We start from the raw sequence: 19,054 nt of genomic DNA on the forward strand, positions 1-19,054 counted from the left end.
ATATAGGAATAGATCCCTCTGTGTGTAATGACTCTATATGATATATAGGAATAGATCCCTCTGTGTGTAATGACTCTATATAATATATAGGAATAGATCCCTGTGTGCGAAATGACTATATAATATATAGGAATAGATCCCTGTGTGCGAAATGACTATATAATATATAGGAATAGATCCCTCTGTGTGTAATGACTATATAATATATAGGAATAGATCCCTCTGTGTGTAATGACTCTATATGATATATAGGAATGGATCCCTCTGTGTGTAATGACTCTATATAATATATAGGAATAGATCCCTCTGTGTGTAATGACTCTATATAATATATAGGAATAGATCCCTCTGTGTGTAATGACTCTATATAATATATAGGAATAGATCCCTGTGTGCGAAATGACTATATAATATATAGGAATAGATCCCTGTGTGCGAAATGACTATATAATATATAGGAATAGATCCCTCTGTGTGTAATGACTCTATATAATATATAGGAATAGATCCCTCTGTGTGTAATGACTCTATATAATATATAGGAATAGATCCCTCTGTGTGTAATGACTCTATATAATATATAGGAATAGATGACTCTGTGTGTAATGACTCTATATAATATATAAGAATAGATCCCTCTGTGTGTAATGACTCTATATAATATATAGGAATAGATCCCTCTGTGTGTAATGACTCTATATAATATATAGGAATAGATCCCTGTGTGCGAAATGACTATATAATATATAGGAATAGATCCCTGTGTGCGAAATGACTATATAATATATAGGAATAGATCCCTCTGTGTGTAATGACTCTATATAATATATAGGAATAGATCCCTCTGTGTGTAATGACTCTATATAATATATAGGAATAGATCCCTCTGTGTGTAATGACTCTATATAATATATAGGAATAGATGACTCTGTGTGTAATGACTCTATATAATATATAAGAATAGATCCCTCTGTGTGTAATGACTCTATATAATATATAGGAATAGATCCCTCTGTGTGTAATGACTCTATATGATATATAGGAATGGATCCCTCTGTGTGTAATGACTCTATATAATATATAGGAATAGATGACTCTGTGTGTAATGACTCTATATAATATATAAGAATAGATCCCTCTGTGTGTAATGACTCTATATAATATATAGGAATAGATCCCTCTGTGTGTAATGACTCTATATGATATATAGGAATAGATCCCTCTGTGTGTAATGACTCTATATAATATATAGGAATAGATGACTCTGTGTGTAATGACTCTATATAATATATAGGAATAGATCCCTCTGTGTGTAATGACTCTATATGATATATAGGAATAGATCCCTCTGTGTGTAATGACTCTATATAATATATAGGAATAGATGACTCTGTGTGTAATGACTATATTATATTCACATTTCCCTTTTTGTATTGAATTACTGAAATAAACTTTTTGATGATATTGTAATTTATTGATGCACTTGTAGTTCTTCTTCACATCCCTAGTGTTACATTTTTTATCCTTTGTTGCATTTTTCAGTGCAGCAAACAGGGAAAAGTCATGATCTAGTAGGTGAAGGTTTTCAGACGACTACACTTTGGGCGTTGCCAAGAAAGGTGGTAACCTCGCCAGATATTCTCACTATGTAAGGCCGCAGGAGGGGGAGGACGATTGTCATCTGTCAAGGTGTTTGTTCGCTGGTAGTTTACACTCGGCCCGGGGCAGTCCTGTTTGAACTTCAGAAGTAAGTAGGTCGGCATCTGCACCTAAGCACCCGCTCCAGGATGAGATATACCGAGTGAGGGCGATCAGTACAGAAGAGAACCCCTCCAAAATAAACGCGTGTGAGGATTCCTCCGACATGAGAATCTTACCAATAGAGCCACTGCCTTCCGTAATGACTAGTAATTCCTGTGGAGTGATGACCACCATACTCCGGTGCCCTATACTCCTAACCAGTAATTAGATGCTTGGATGGGCGCAACTCGAGCACCCGAGTGTAATGGAAGTCAATGGGGGAACTCTTCTGGAAAAATGCTCGAGGTCCACATTTACTTCCATTATATTCGGTACTTGAGTCACACCCATCCGAGCATCCAACTACTCGTTACAAGTACAACCCACCCGAGCATGGTAGTGCCCACTCATCACTAGTTACCAGTACTGAGCACCCGAGCATGGTAGTGCCCGCTCATCACTAGTTACGAGTACAGAGCACCCGAGCATGGTAGTGCCCGCTCATCACTAGTTACGAGTACTGAGCACCCGAGCATGGTAGTGCCCACTCATCACTAGTTACCAGTACTGAGCACCCGAGCATGGTAGTGCCCGCTCATCACTAGTTACCAGTACTGAGCACCCGAGCATGGTAGTGCCCGCTCATCACTAGTTACCAGTACTGAGCACCCGAGCATGGTAGTGCCCGCTCATCACTAGTTACCAGTACTGAGCACCCGAGCATGGTAGTGCCCGCTCATCACTAGTTACCAGTACTGAGCACCCGAGCATGGTAGTGCCCGCTCATCACTAGTTACCAGTACTGAGCATGGTAGTGCCCGCTCATCACTAGTTACCAGTACTGAGCACCTGAGCATGGTAGTGCTCGCTCATCACTAGTTACTTGTACAGAGCATCCGAGCATGGTAGTGCCCGCTCATCACTAGTTACCAGTACTGAGCACCCGAGCATGGTAGTGCCCGCTCATCACTAGTTACCAGTACAGAGCACCCGAGCATGGTAGTGCCCGCTCATCACTAGTTACCAGTACTGAGCACCAGAGCATGGTAGTGCCCGCTCATCACTAGTTACCAGTACAGAGCACCCGAGCATGGTAGTGCCCGCTCATCACTAATTACGAGTACTGAGCACCCGAGCATGGTAGTGCTCTCTCATCACTAGTTACCAGTACTGAGCACCCGAGCATGGTAGTGCCCGCTCATCACTAGTTACCAGTACTGAGCACACGAGCATGGTAGTGCCTGCTCATCACTAGTTACGAGTACTGAGCACCTGAGCATGGTAGTGCTCGCTCATCAATAGTTACGAGTAATGAGCACCCGAGCATGGTAGTGCCCGCTCATCACTACTACTAATCTCCTGCAATGCCAGACCTCAGTCCTTATCTGAGAAATGGTAGTTAGGAATATGCAAATGAAATCTTCAGGCCCTGTGTTCTAAGAGGAGCTAAAAACAGATATTTCTCCAAACCTGACTATACACGGTCACTTAGACCCCTTTGGGTTCCCTCATAGTCTTGGTGCCTCTCATCAGAATGTGTAACCGTGATGAGGAGTCACAGTATTTTAATGATCAGATCCAAAATTCACATCAGCCCCATTATACTGATCAATACAACAGTCACAGGGGTGACCTATTTTGCAGAAAATTTGGAATTTATTTGCGCAGGTATAGAACCTTTTTTCTTACTAATCTTATATGTGCACATAACAACAAATCTTGTAAAAAATAAACCCCAAAAACTATCCAGGTGAATAGTCCCTACAGGTATATCCAGCTTTAAATACAGTGAAGTTTTATGATGGTATATATAGTGGCACTCAAAATATTTAGGCAAGATGTAAATTTGACCAAAGGTGTAACCATGTACTGCATTAATGGCTAGACTTTGTGACGGAAGAAAATTTCCTTTATGGAATAGTCTTGACCATTGGTGGTAACAACTTCTGTGTTCTCCGATTTACAGATGATTTATTTTTGCAAAAAATACATGGTAGAACCCAGAAGTCAATGAGTATTTTTCTAGTTATGTGGTGGAAGAAATCATTAATTTATTACTATCGTTGTGGGCGAGGTTCCTTTAGTCCTAGAATTTTCTCCTTTCACAATAATCTTCATTGTTGGCTGTCGTTCTGTTAATGAGCGTCCTCCAGGGAATTGTGAAACAGCCGGATGTGTAAAGACCAAGTCACCTCACATCCGTAGACGTCTAGAGTTCCGATTACACCAACCTGGAGTCTACTTCTAATCGAACATTGAGGCTTGACAATGTCTTGCCATATACGCCTCTCTGTGAGCGCCGAGCACCAATATGTAGAGGAAAGAAGGGTCGTAGAATATCCTGCAGCCTTCATTCCTAGAGGACATGACTAAAGACATTCTGCAGCCTCATGTTCTGGAGGACAGGGCTATAGACATCCTGCAACCTCAGGTTCTGAAGGTCAGGACTAAAGACATCCTGCAGCCTCATGTTCTGGAGGACAGGGCTATAGACATCCTGCAACCTCGGGTTCTCGAGGACAGGGCTATAGACATCCTGCAACCTCGGGTTCTCGAGGACAGGGCTATAGACATCCTGCAACCTCGGGTTCTCGAGGACAGGGCTATAGACATCCTGCAACCTCGGGTTCTCGAGGACAGGGCTATAGACATCCTGCAACCTCGGGTTCTCGAGGACAGGGCTATAGACATCCTGCAACCTCGGGTTCTCGAGGACAGGGCTATAGACATCCTGCAACCTCGGGTTCTCGAGGACAGGACTAAAGACATTCTGCAGCCTCATGTTCTGGAGGACAGGACTATAGACATCCTGCAACCTCAGGTTCTGAAGGTCAGGACTAAAGACATCCTGCAGCCTCGGGTTCTTGAGGACAGGGCTATAGACATCCTGCAACCTCGGGTTCTCGAGGACAGGGCTATAGACATCCTGCAACCTCGGGTTCTCGAGGACAGGACTAAAGACATTCTGCAGCCTCGGGTTCTTGAGGACAGGGCTATAGACATCCTGCAACCTCAGGTTCTCGAGGACAGGGCTATAGACATCCTGCAACCTCGGGTTCTCGAGGACAGGACTAAAGACATTCTGCAGCCTCGGGTTCTCGAGGACAGGACTAAAGAAATCCTGCAGCCTCGGGTTCTTGAGGACAGGGCTATAGACATCCTGCAACCTCGGGTTCTCGAGGACAGGACTAAAGACATTCTGCAGCCTCGGGTTCTTGAGGACAGGACTAAAGAAATCCTGCAGCCTCGGGTTCTTAAGGACAGGGCTATAGACATCCTGCAACCTCGGGTTCTCGAGGACAGGACTAAAGACATCCTGCAACCTCGGGTTCTCGAGGACAGGACTAAAGACATTCTGCAGCCTCGGGTTCTCGAGGACAGGACTAAAGACATCCTGTACCTTCGGTTTACAGGGGACAAGACTAAAGAAATCCTGCAGCCTCGGGTTCTTGAGGACAGGACTACTGCAGCATTAATTTACAGAGAATAGGACTAAAGACATCCTGCAGCCTCAGGTTTTTGAGGACAGGACTAAAGAAAGCCTGCAGCCTTGGGTTCTTGAGAACAGGACTAAAGACATCCTGCATCCTTGGGTTCTGGAGGACAGAACTAAGGAAATTCAGCAGCCTCAGGTTCTGGAGGTCAGGACTAAAGACATCTTGCAGCATCGGGTTCTTGAGGACAAAACTGAAGAAATCCTTCAGCCTTGGTTTTTGGAGCACAGGTCTAAAGAAATCCTTCAGCCTCGGGTGCTGGAGGACAAGACTAAACGGTGCTTTACATGCTGCGACATTTGCCGTGATCGCACATGTGACCGGCGCTATAAAAACGACCTATGTGCGATCTCGGCAGATTGCATCTGCGATCTGGCGTGTCACATCGCTAACGAGATCGCTAGCGATGTCGCAGCGTGTAAAGCACCCTTAAAGCCGACCATAAACATTAGATGGCTGCCGGCCAGACAAGGACCCGCCGACTCTCCCATACTATGGGTAAGCTGTTGTATAAAGTCGGCTGGTGGCTAATCTCTGGGTTAACAATGCGATCTGCAGCCTGAGATCAGACATCCTCTTCTGTTCCTTCATACGTATTAGTACGTCGGCCAAACTCGTCGATATCAATGGGTCACGCTGATATTAGGTGGGGTCCTTAACTTTATCTGGGCATTTATAGGAGATTGTACTAAAGTCCCAATCTAAAGACTGACAGTTCCAATGATATGTCCCTTTAAGGAGGAAAATATGAAAATAAAATCACAGCAATCTGCATTTAGTACATTTTATTCTGGCTCTGTAAGGAAGATAATATAGTACAAGGGGTGTGGAAGCAATTTATTACATTTCCAGTCAACAAAAATTCTAACAAACAGTGCGACACCCGGTAACTTCTGGTTAACATTCCTGCCCTGAACCTACGATACCTCTGGGGCGCTCCTTCTTAAGTCTATTTTAAAACACAAAAGAACGTGGGGAGGCTCCGACCTGATCATCATAGCCCCCAGCCTAAAAAAAAAAATATATAAAAAAATAAAAGCCGAAGGGTAGGCCCCCTCTCTGGCAGAAGAAGCAGTAAAAGTGCACTGTTGCTAACGGGATTATGGTTTCCCCTTATTACTTTTGACCAATCCCGTTTGGAAAAATACAAGTTTCCCTTTTGTCATCCTGGTTTAACTCTATTGTCAAGTAAGTTTATTTCTGTCACACAATTGGGGGCTGCCATAAGATAAAGCTCACCTCACGGTCTCTCTCATGGCCCCCCCCCAGTGTTGGGTGTAGGCGTAGAAGGTGCATGAAAAAGGCAACAATCATTGGATTCGTGCCACTCGCGGTGCAGTTTATAGCTTTAGCTTGCCTTTCTAGTAGTGTTGAGCGCTCTCATCCCCGGATTCCACTGCCCGTTGACATATATGGTGCCGGATTCCGGATTGGATCCAGACTTCTTTATCAACCCGCCGCGGATCCACTGGACCCCGATTATTACCAGTCCGCTCAACTCTACTTTCTAGGGTTCCATTCACTCCTGCCCTTTGCCGAATTCTAGTTTTAGGTCAATAAGGAACCGAGGACAAACTTCTGGCCTCTCCGGAGCAGATACTGCACTTGCATGAGTGCCAAGTATCCATGCCTCAGTAGCGTGACTTTCTGATTCTATCGGGATCAATGAGAATAGACCAGGCACTGTTGCCTTGTTCCTTCAACTAGTGACTGTCCCGTCTTGCCGAGCTTTCTGAGGAGATATCTCCAAGACGGGTCAATATATATTCTCCAGCCATTTCATGGGACGTAGTGATTCATTTTTAGTATGTGGCACTGGAGAAGTAGATCCACCTACACATTATTTGGCACCGTTAATAATCTCAGTCCGCGGATGACTACGATAGTAGGAACCTTCCACCTTGAACCATTGTGTATCATGGTAGCTACCGGTATCAAAGGTACGAGATTCGGTATCAATACAACTATTTCCCTTCAGGTTGAACGACTCCTCCATCTGTTGTTAAATCCAGAAACGTTAAATCGTATTTATCCGAAGAAACCCAAATTGTGGCTTCACGTTCATATCCGCTAAAGCGTCGTTGCGTTCCGAAACCATCTAGCACTACTACAGTTTCTGCCATTCTGTTAACACTCGGGCTATAGAGCCTCAATCTTCTCAGTTGCCCGATGATGTGTGTTGGGAACATTCAAAGTAACGGAAAGGATCTTATGTAGAACAAATCGGCATGTTTGGAGTACCTAGTGTGCCCGGAAAGCCGGCAGAATTGTGAATGCAGCTCTAGGTTTAGCTACGGCAAAAATAATATACACGTAGAGTTTCTCGACACTTCTTCTTGGCAAAACCTTTATGGTCAAAGTAGTTTTGGCACTGATGATATATAGGTCTTCATTTTTAAGAAGAGGTTTTTATTTGGTAGCTCAGTTGCCAATTCGAGTTTGGGAGATGTCACCATTAGTCTAGACGTCCATCCAGTTTCGACAAAGGACAGAGGGGTGGACGTGACATGTCCATGTGACATTTGGATACGCTGACAATACGTACAAGTGTTTGGTGTCTTCTATAACATGGACACATAATACTATGGATGCATCCAAGTAATACAGTTTTAAGAGCGAGAAAATACTTCCTTCCCTGTGTAATGAATGCTGACCGGACTGCCTCAATGGGAGGGATACTGGCACATAGGAACCTTGCTACTTTTCGGCTTTCATTATATGATGCCCTCTTGAAATGCTATCAAGCTGTTGTAAGGTGAGTATTTTAGCATCCGTATTACGGCTACAAGACCTGTCTTATTACTCCACCATAAATCCCTTTGAAACTTTTAGTTCAGGCCATAAAAAAGGACTGTTCTAACCAAGCACAGTTGCTCGGTGCACCAATGACGTGGTCACATAGTTCACTGCATCTTCTCACCTACTGGTTTCAGATCCATCTCTGCTCCCCTCAGAACTTAACAGGAACCACAAAAGTATGGTGGAGATAGATGGAAAATTAGTAGACAGGAAGGTGCACTAAACTGTTTTGCCAGTGCTAAGGATTAGTGATGGGCGAGCACTGCCATGCTCGGAGCTCTCGTAACAAGCAATGGCTGCTCGAATGGGCACAACTAGAGAGTATCTGAGTATAATGGAAGTCAATGGGATCTCGAGCATTTTTGAAGACAAATCTTTTCGAGTCCCTGATTGACTTAAATTATACTCGGGTACTCGAGTCATGCCCATGTGAGCATCCAACTGCTTGTTACGAGTACTGAGCACCCGAGCATTGTAGTGCCCGCTCATTACTAGTTACCAGTACTGAGCACTCGAGCATGGTAGTGCCCGCTCATCAATAGTTACCAGTACTGAGCACCCGAGCATAGTAGTGCCCGCTCATCACTAGTTACCAGTACTGAGCACCCGAGCATGGTAGTGCCCGCTCATCACTAGTTACCAGTACTGAGCACCCGAGCATGGTAGTGCCCGCTCATCACTAGTTACCAGTACAGAGCACCTGAGCATGGTAGTGCCCGCTCATCACTAGTTACCAGTACAGAGCACCTGAGCATGGTAGTGCCCGCTCATCACTAGTTACCAGTACAGAGCACCTGAGCATGGTAGTGCTCACTCATCACTAGTTACCAGTACTGAGCACGGTAGTGCCCGCTCATCACTAGTTACGAGTATTGAGCACCCGAGCATGGTAGTGCTCGCTCATCACTAATTATGAGTACCGAGCACTTGAGCATGGTAGTGCTCGCTCATCACTAGTTATGAGTACCGAGCACCCGAGCATGGTAGTGCTCGCTCATCACTAGTTATGAGTACCGAGCACCCGAGCATGGTAGTGCTCGCTCATCACTAGTTATGAGTACCGAGCACTTGAGCATGGTAGTGCCCGCTCATCACTAGTTATGAGTACCGAGCACTTGAGCATGGTAGTGCCCACTCATCACTACTAAGGATGCATCGAGCTTCTGTCCTTGGGTTGGACAGCCATTTATTATGGATGCCAAAATCACAGATGTCGAAATGGGGCCTAACTGCACAGAGGGCGTAGACCGCACCAACACTGCATATATTCAAGTCACTTGATGCCAGGTGACTCCACAGACAACTATATCAGTAGTCAACTCTACCTGATCTACAAAGTGATCTATGGATCTGTTTTACCTTAAGCATTCTTTTTATTTCTGGTTCCTACAGCGGATCTTTCCTAATTTTATCTTTAATTGAGGATGTTTCTGGAATATCAGTTTTCTATTTAAGGACAAAAATTAGACAGAAACGTAAAAAAAAGTTAGTGAGTCTTCTCACTTTGGTGGCAAATTACTTAACGTGCAAAAAAAACCCTGTTCTGTAAACAATATGGCATTAAGTGTTAAGTCAGGTCGCGAAACAGGACACATTGTGCTTCCTTCCTCTGCTTGTGATAAAATTAGAGGAAACATTTCATTCTGGAGCCAACGTATGACGTGACCTGGCCTGGACCACATAAGATAGTGATTAGACCTATCCTCAGAGCATGAAGAATGGAGTTAGTATCCCAACCATAGAAATGACATGACAAAGGACATCTCAAGCAGAAGGAATGGAGATTGCTTGGTTAGAGATAAAGAAATGGCTCCTCAAAGACCTCTGGGTCTGAACATGGTTGGCAATCAGTCTGTAGAGACATCCAAAAAGAGGATGAAATGAAGAGACTCCATACACAACATGTGGAAGCACCACAACTCCCAGCACCTAGTAGTGATGAGACATTCGCCTTCTGTTCAGTGTTCTCCACACCTCAGAGGTTCTTCCAATGTATCGAAGACTCGTTGAGTTGATATCTACCATCGATGGATGTCTAAACATAGTAGTAGGAGTTAATTTTGAGGACATCATCCTCCAATAAAGACTATCAGAACGGCTGCTCTCAGAAAAAGTATAGAAGAGGTTTTCCACTTTACATAGTGTCATCACGTCAGAAGACAGAGGCCTACAAAGCCCTCGTCAGGTCTAATTGTGAAGGACAAAAGATGGTGAAACACGTCAGTGTTGTCTTCCATAATGGTCCAAGGATTCCCAAAATGTATCACAGTTCTTCCCTTTCCTAACACGTTTATTAGTTTTATAGGTGTCTTTTCCAGACATAACGGACATAAACCGAGCTTCCAAACGCAAACGAAAAACAAAAGATCAAAGTTAAGGAATTCCAGATACGTCCCGCCGGAGATGAAAGGACACTGAATACTAATTTCCTATGGTGTAGATAAAGGATCATGGAGACCATCCATGTTATCTTCTGTTTGGACAAAAATGAAGAAAGAATTTAGAATAGATCGTTGTCGGAAATGTTTGGCATGAAAAAACAAAAACAAAAACAAAAAATAAAATAAAGATCAGTTGAAGAATTAGTAAAGAGCCGGGCGGCGTCCCAAGGCCCAGATCCTGCACTATAGTAATAAAGTCCCTCATGTTAGGATATGCTCAGTATTTCCAGTAATAGGAGACCTCACCCCATGTTCCTCCACTGAACCCATGGATGAGTGAGAAGGAAACGTACAGGTCGGAGTGCACCTCTCTTATATTCCCAATTCCGTTTACCTATAAGACGTTGGGCGTCAGTGCTACGTCATGAGTCCTGTGTACGAAAAACATGAAAAATTGACATTTTCAAACCCTGTACATGTCAAAACTAGAAGATCAGTGCAATAGTAAAGAACAGCCCCCAGCACCTGCCAAAAGCGTGACAACATCCTATACCCCCTTGTCTAGTCCTGGCCCAGCAGTACGATTTACGAGAGGGTGCCCCCCGCTATATACTAGATGTGAGGTCCAGTCGCGGCCAGGGTATGACGGCTGGCACAGTCCGATGATGGTTCGCAGCTTCACGAATGGTGGCTGTTGATCAGCCCCCGAAGCTGCTTGGCCACGGTTTCTATGAGTTTTTGCTTATCCCGTTCATTTTTTCGGAACTGAGCGAAGACGACGTTCTTCCTGCTGGGATCTTTCATTCTGGGGGAGAAAACAAAGGAGCAATTACTAATGGAAGGCACTTAGATTTGAGTCATTGGCGATAGGTCACTAGGACTCTTCTGGATATGGTAGATTGGGTCGAATGACACAAAACCTTGTGAACTAGTCATACATAAAGTAAAAGCTTCCGAACCTGTTGATTTTGGTGGGATTACCTGACCAGCTGATGAGCCGGGGGTCTCCCGAGTACCCGAGAAGGTCCAACCAGAGAAGTGTGGCAGCAGCTCTCTCTCCTAACTGAAAACGCCTCAACACTTGGCCACAATGGGCAGTCAGAAGAGACAGCTATTGGTGGAACACGTTCCCTCCATGTTTGGATTTGGGCTCTTTCTAAGGGAGCACCACTTCATATGAAGGTTCCAAGTAGAAAAGCTTGGAAGTAAGAGGTGTGGAGGATGATGATGGTACATGGATGCCACCAGGCTCAGTCACACTGGGTCTTTACATCTATGCACATCACAAAAAGTGGGGACGCTTCAAATGACCGATATGTCTAAATGTGCATATCCATAAATCTGGGATAGAATGGGCTGTCTGTTCATAAACCCAACTGGTGGACTCTGGGGTACCAGAGGGTCCATTGTGAGGGATCCCCATCTCTGAGTGGGAGTATAGAGCACTTATGGAGGGCGTCTCTGGAGGGTCCATCATGTTCTATATTAGACTCCATGTAACACTCAGTTTCCCCTGTGGTGTTGCTTCAGGGAAATTGTACAAATTACCGCCATGTTTCCCCGCAGATCACAGGGGAAGTCTAAGCAGGAGGAAAATACTTTGCCACCTTCTCTTGGTCAAGAGACCTTTCAAAGAAGGAGGCACTATCTAAAGCCTTCTATACCTTCTTTAACCAGTGGGGTTCTTTTGTCCAGTTAAACACAAAATTAAAAAAGACATACAAGTAAGAAAATGTACACTAACGTAATCTATAAATAAAAATGTTATGCGTTAATAGAGACATAAAACACCTCTACAGGTAACATACTAATGGCAGGCATCATGGTCTAGTAGATAACACAAGAACTTATTTTTGATAAAGAACATGCAGGCAATCGATGCAAACATCCCCCCTAAGGCCTTTCACATTGCGTTTCTACCTACGTTCACTGGTCCCGTCTTCGCAAAATGTGTTTCAGATGCATGCGCCGACGGGGCCATTTATTATAATGGAGCAGACAGAGTTAGCATGTGCTGTCTTGCACCATTTTCGGGCATATACGTTTTCCGCAGGCGGACACCCAGATGTAGTCTGCTATGGGGAACCAATAAATGATGTAGACCCTGATCACCATCCAGGTTGGCAATGATCTTCAGCTCAATGAAGCAACAGAAAAAATGCTTTCCAAAACAGTCGGGCTACATCATAATCTGTAAAGAGTCATGGAGGTGGAACCGCTTCTCCAGAGTCCTCCTCTAACCCTACATGTAATGAGGATGAAGAAAATGTCAGCACCCCTCGCCTTACTAGCACTGAGTTCAGTGGTGGCCAGTGATGATATATCCGACAATCGCTACTAGTGGTGGCCTGTGATTATATATCCGACAATCGCTACTAGTGGTGGCCTGTGATGATATATCCGACAATCGCTACTAGTGGTGGCCTGTGATGATATATCCGACAATCGCTACTAGTGGTGGCCTGTGATGATATATCCAACAATCGTTACTAGTGGTGGCCTGTGATGATATATCCGACAATCGCTACTAGTGGTGGCCTGTGATGATATATCCGACAATCGTTACTAGTGGTGGCCAGTGATGATATATCCGACAATCATTACTAGTGGTGGCCAGGGATGATATATCCAACAATCATTACTAGTGGTGGCCAGTGATGATATATCTGACAATCGCTACTAGTGGTGGCCTGTGATGATATATCCGACAATCATTACTAGTGGTGGCCAGTGATGATCTATCCGACAATCGCTACTAGTGGTGGCCAGTGATGATATATCCCACAATCGTTACTAGTGGTGGCCTGTGATGATATATCCGACAATCATTACTAGTGGTGGCCAGTGATGATATATCCGACAATCGCTACTAGTGGTGGCCTGTGATGATATATCCAACAATCATTACTAGTGGTGGCCAGTGATGATATATCCGACAATCGCTAATAGTGGTGGCCAGTGATGATATATCCAACAATCTATACTAGTGGTGGCCAGTGATGATATATCCAACAATCATTACTAGTGGTGGCCAGTGATGATATATCCAACAATCATTACTAGTGGTGGCCAGTGATGATATATCCAACAATCGCTACTAGTGGTGGCCAGTGATGATCTATCCGACAATCGCTACTAGTGGTGGCCAGTGATGATATATCCGACAATCGCTACTAGTGGTGGCCAGTGATGATATATCCGACAATCGCTACTAGTGGTGGCCTGTGATGATATATCCGACAATCGCTACTAGAGGTGGCCTGTGATGATAAATCCCACAATCGTTACTAGTGTTGGCCTGTGATGATATATCCAACAATCGTTACTAGTGGTGACCTGTGATGATATATCCAACAATCGTTACTAGTGGTGGCCAGTGATGATATATCCAAGAATCGCTACTAGTGGTGGCCTGTGATGATATATCCGACAATCGCTACTAGAGGTGGCCTGTGATGATAAATCCCACAATCGTTACTAGTGGTGGCCTGTGATGATCTATCCGACAATCATTACTACTGGTGGCCTGTGATGATATATCCCACAATCGTTACTAGTGGTGGCCTGTGATGATATATCCAACAATCGTTACTAGTGGTGGCCTGTGATGATATATCCAACAATCGTTACTAGTGGTGGCCTGTGATGATATATCCAACAATCGTTACTAGTGGTGGCCTGTGATGATAAATCCCACAATCGCTACTAGAGGTGGCCTGTGATGATAACTCCCTCAATTGCTAATAGTGGTGGCATGTGATGATCTATCCGACAATCGTTACTAGTGGTGGCCTGTGATGATATATCCAACAATCGTTACTAGTGGTGGCCTGTGATGATATATCCAACAATCACTTCATTAGGAGGATGATCGATCAACGTGACCCTTCAGAGGAGCAACTCCACCCCCATGACTCCTTGCAGAACATTATAATGATTTACTAAGACACAAGGAGCACAGCGCCACTGCCTAGAGGGTGGTGTAACTAAGAATTACACGGTCGTCTATCCATTTGCATGGGCACCAAGAAACTGTTACATGGCAAATACAGATCACCCAAAAGCGAGTCAGTCACAGGCAGATATACAGAGGTTTAGTACAGGAGGCGCAGGACACGGACCCAGGGTAGTACACAGCAGACATTCTGCGGCTATACTTACACGCGGTGTATCCTTTACCAGACAAGAAGGAAATCACCATGGAAGGGAAAAATATAAAACCAAAAGTAAATGTGATGAAAGTGAGCAGAGGATACTAAACTAAGAAGTGTGAATAGCTCCTGAAAAGAAGATAACAAAATAATCCAGGGGAGAAGGAAAGGTAACAAGGAAGGAAAGAACAAAAAAGACGGACAAGACATAATAAGGGGAAAAAAGATATACACAAAGATGTAAGAGACGACAGATGGGGGCGCTACAGGGAGACGGTAACGGTAGGAGGACTGTAAGGTGTGGGGAAGAATTAATGGAGACGTGCAGGCGGGCAATAAACGAGAGAAGTCCACTACATAAGAAGTCCACATATGAAGGACACGCGAGGCTTCACCAGACAGGCCTCTGTAAGATCAGGAGCAGATGCAGCATGGCTCGGGGCCCTATACTCACTTGGGGGGGAGTATTACACTACATAAACTGTAGTATGGGGCGGGGACCTATACACCTCTGGGGGGAATATTACACTACATAGAACTGTGGCACGGCTCGGGGCCCTATACTCCTCTGGGGGGAGTATTACACTACATAGAACTGTGGCATGGCTCGGGGCCCTATACTCCTCTGGGGAGAGTATTACACTACATAGAACGGTGGCATGGCTCGGGGCCCTATACTCCCCTGGGGGGTGTATTACACTACATAGAACTGTGGCACGGCTCGGGGACCTATACTCCTCTGGGGGGAGTATTACACTACATAGAACTGTGGCATGGCTCGGGGCCCTATACTCCTCTGGGGAGAGTATTACACTACATAGAACGGTGGCATGGCTCGGGGCCCTATACTCCCCTGGGGGGTGTATTACACTACATAGAACTGTGGCATGGCTCGGGGCCCTATACTCCTCTGGGGGGTGTATTACACTACATAGAACGGTGGCATGGCTCAGGGCCCTATACTCCTCTGGGGGGAATATTACACTACATAGAACTGTGGCACGGCTCGGGGACCTATACTCCTCTGGGGGGAGTATTACACTACATAGAACTGTGGCATGGCTCGGGGCCCTATACTCCTCTGGGGAGAGTATTACACTACATAGAACGGTGGCATGGCTCGGGGCCCTATACTCCTCTGGGGGGTGTATTACACTACATAGAACTGTGGCATGGCTCGGGGCCCTATACTCCCCTGGGGGGAGTATTACACTACATAGAACTGTGGCATGGCTCAGGGCCCTATACTGCTCTGGGGAGAGTATTACACTACATAGAACTGTGGCATGGCTCGGGGCCCTATACTCCTCTGGGGGGAGTATTACACTACATAGAACTGTGGCATGGCTCGGGGCCCTATACTCCTCTGGGGGGGTGTATTACATACATAGAACTGTGGCATGGCTCGGGGCCCTATACTCCTCTGGGGGGAATATTACACTACATAGAACTGTGGCATGGCTCGGGGACCTATACTCCTCTGGGGAGAGTATTACACTACATAGAACTGTGGCATGGCTCGGGGCCCTATACTCCTCTGGGGGGGTGTATTACATACATAGAACTGTGGCATGGCTCAGGGCCCTATACTCCTCTGCGGGGGTGTATTACATACATAGAACTGTGGCATGGCTCGGGGCCCTATACTGCTCTGGGGGGAATATTACACTACATAATACTGTGGCATGGCTCGGGGCCCTATACTGCTCTGGGGGGAATATTACACTACATAATACTGTGGCATGGCTCGGGGCCCTATACTCCTCTGGGGGGAATATTACACTACATAGAACTGTGGCACGGCTCGGGGACCTATACTCCTCTGGGGGGAGTATTACACTACATAGAACTGTGGCATGGCTCGGGGCCCTATACTCCTCTGGGGGGGTGTATTACATACATAGAACTGTAGCATGGCTCGGGGCCCTATACTCCTCTGCGGGGGTGTATTACATACATAGAACTGTGGCATGGCTCGGGGCCCTATACTCCTCTGCGGGGGTGTATTACATACATAGAACTGTAGCATGGCTCAGGGCCCTATACTCCTCTGGGGGGTGTATTACACTACATAGAGCTGTGGCATGGCTCGGGGACCTATATTCCTGTGGGGGGTATAATACACTACATAGAACTGCGGCATGGCTTGGGGCCCTATACTCCTCTGGGGGGTGTATTACACTACATAGAACTGCAGCATGGCTCGGAGCCCTATACTCCTCTGGGGGGAGTATTACACTACATAGAACTGTGGCATGGCTCGGGGACCTATATTCCTCTGGGGGGAGTATTACACTACATAGAACTGCGGCATGGCTCAGGGACCTATATTCCTGTGGGGGGAGTATTACACTACATAGAACTGTGGCATAGTTCGGGGCCCTATACTCCTCTGGGGGGGGTGTATTACATACATAGAACTGTAGCATGGCTCAGGGCCCTATACTCCTCTGGGGGGTGTGTATTACATACATAGAACTGTGGCATGGCTCGGGGCCCTATACTCCTCTGGGGGGGGGTGTATTACATACATAGAACTGTAGCATGGCTCAGGGCCCTATACTCCTCTGGGGGGAGTATTACACTACATAGAGCTGTGGCATGGCTCGGGGCCCTATACTGCTCTGGGGGGAGTATTACACTACATAGAGGTGTGGCATGGCTCGGGGCCCTATACTCCTCTGGGGAGAATATTACACTACATAGAACGGTGGCATGGCTCGGGGCCCTATACTCCCCTGGGGGGTGTATAACACTACATAGAACTGCAGCATGGCTCGGGGCCCTATACTCCTCTGGGGGGAGTATTACACTACATAGAACTGCAGCATGGCTCGGGGCCCTATTACAATACATAGAACTGCAGCATGGCTCGGGGCCCTATACTCCTCTGGGGGGAGTATTACACTACATAGAACTGTGGCATGGCTCGGGGCCCTATACTCCTCTGGGGGGAGTATTACACTACATAGAACTGTGGCACGGCTCGGGGCCCTATACTCCTCTGGGGGGAGTATTACACTACATAGAACTGTGGCATGGCTCGGGGCCCTATACTCCTCTGGGGAGAGTATTACACTACATAGAACTGTGGCATGGCTCGGGGCCCTATACTCCTCTGGGGAGAGTATTACACTACATAGAACTATGGCATGGCTCGGGGCCCTATACTCCTCTGGGGGGGAGTATTACACTACAAAGAACTGTGGCATGGCTCGGGGCCCTATACTCCTCTGGGGGGAGTATTACACTACATAGAACTGTGGCATGGCTCGGGGCCCTATACTCCTCTGGGGAGAGTATTACACTACATAGAACTATGGCATGGCTCGGGGCCCTATACTCCTCTGGGGGGGAGTATTACACTACAAAGAACTGTGGCATGGCTCGGGGCCCTATACTCCTCTGGGGGGGAGTATTACACTACAAAGAACTGTGGCATGGCTCGGGGCCCTATACTCCCCTGGGGGGGGGTGTACTACACTACATAGAACTGTGGCATGGCTCGGGGCCCTATACTCCTCTGGGGGGAATATTACACTACATAGAACTGTGGCATGGCTCGGGGCCCTATACTCCTCTGGGGGGAATATTACACTACATAGAACTGTGGCATGGCTCGGGGCCCTATACTCCTCTGGGGGGAATATTACACTACATAGAACTGTGGCATGGCTCGGGGACCTATACTCCTCTGGGGGGTGTATTACACTACTGTACATAGAACTGATAGAAGGTACAAATCTACCTAGAACACGCCTATCATAAATCACGCCCTGATGGTCTCTGCTGCTCTAAGTCAACGAGGGGGGTCTCCTATATCGCAATTTCCTCATTTCTGTGTATTATTCCGAAAGTGTCATCTATCTCGCAGTACCCTGATGATTTCTATGTCTATTACTCAGTAGGTGTCATCTATCTCGCAGTGCCCTGATGATTTCTATGTCTATTACTCAGTAGGTGTCATCTATCCCGCAGTGCCCTGATGATTTCTATATCTATTCCTCAGTAGGTGTCATCTATCCCGCAGTGCCCTGATGATTTCTATGTCTATTACTCAGTAGGTGTCATCTATCCCGCAGTGCCCTGATGATTTCTATGTCTATTACTCAGTAGGTGTCATCTATCTCGCAGTACCCTGATGATTTCTATGTCTATTACTCAGTAGGTGTCATCTATCCCGCAGTGCCCTGATGATTTCTATGTCTATTACTCAGTAGGTGTCATCTATCCCGCAGTGCCCTGATGATTTCTATGTCTATTACTCAGTAGGTGTCATCTATCCCGCAGTGCCCTGATGATTTCTATATCTATTCCTCAGTAGGTGTCATCTATCTCGCAGTGCCCTGATGATTTCTATGTCTATTCCTCAGTAGGTGTCATCTATCCCGCAGTGCCCTGATGATTTCTATATCTATTACTCAGTAGGTGTCATCTATCTCGCAGTGCCCTGATGATTTCTATGTCTATTCCTCAGTAGGTGTCATCT

The 19,054-nt window shown here is 45.9% G+C and overlaps 1 protein-coding gene across 1 annotated transcript in view; it reads right to left on the reverse strand.

Annotated features, from left to right (window-relative positions):
* Positions 1-6,004: 6,004 nt before the first annotated feature.
* Positions 6,005-19,054, reverse strand: part of LOC142260680 (exocyst complex component 6B-like) — a 296,256-nt gene continuing 283,206 nt past the window's right edge. The window contains 1 exon segment of the mRNA XM_075332046.1: positions 6,005-11,219. Within this exon segment, the coding sequence (XP_075188161.1) occupies positions 11,093-11,219 (127 nt within the window). The 3' untranslated portion in view covers positions 6,005-11,092.

Source organism: Anomaloglossus baeobatrachus, unplaced genomic scaffold (genome assembly GCF_048569485.1).
Source record: "Anomaloglossus baeobatrachus isolate aAnoBae1 unplaced genomic scaffold, aAnoBae1.hap1 Scaffold_160, whole genome shotgun sequence".
NCBI classification, from domain to species: Eukaryota; Metazoa; Chordata; class Amphibia; order Anura; family Aromobatidae; genus Anomaloglossus; species Anomaloglossus baeobatrachus.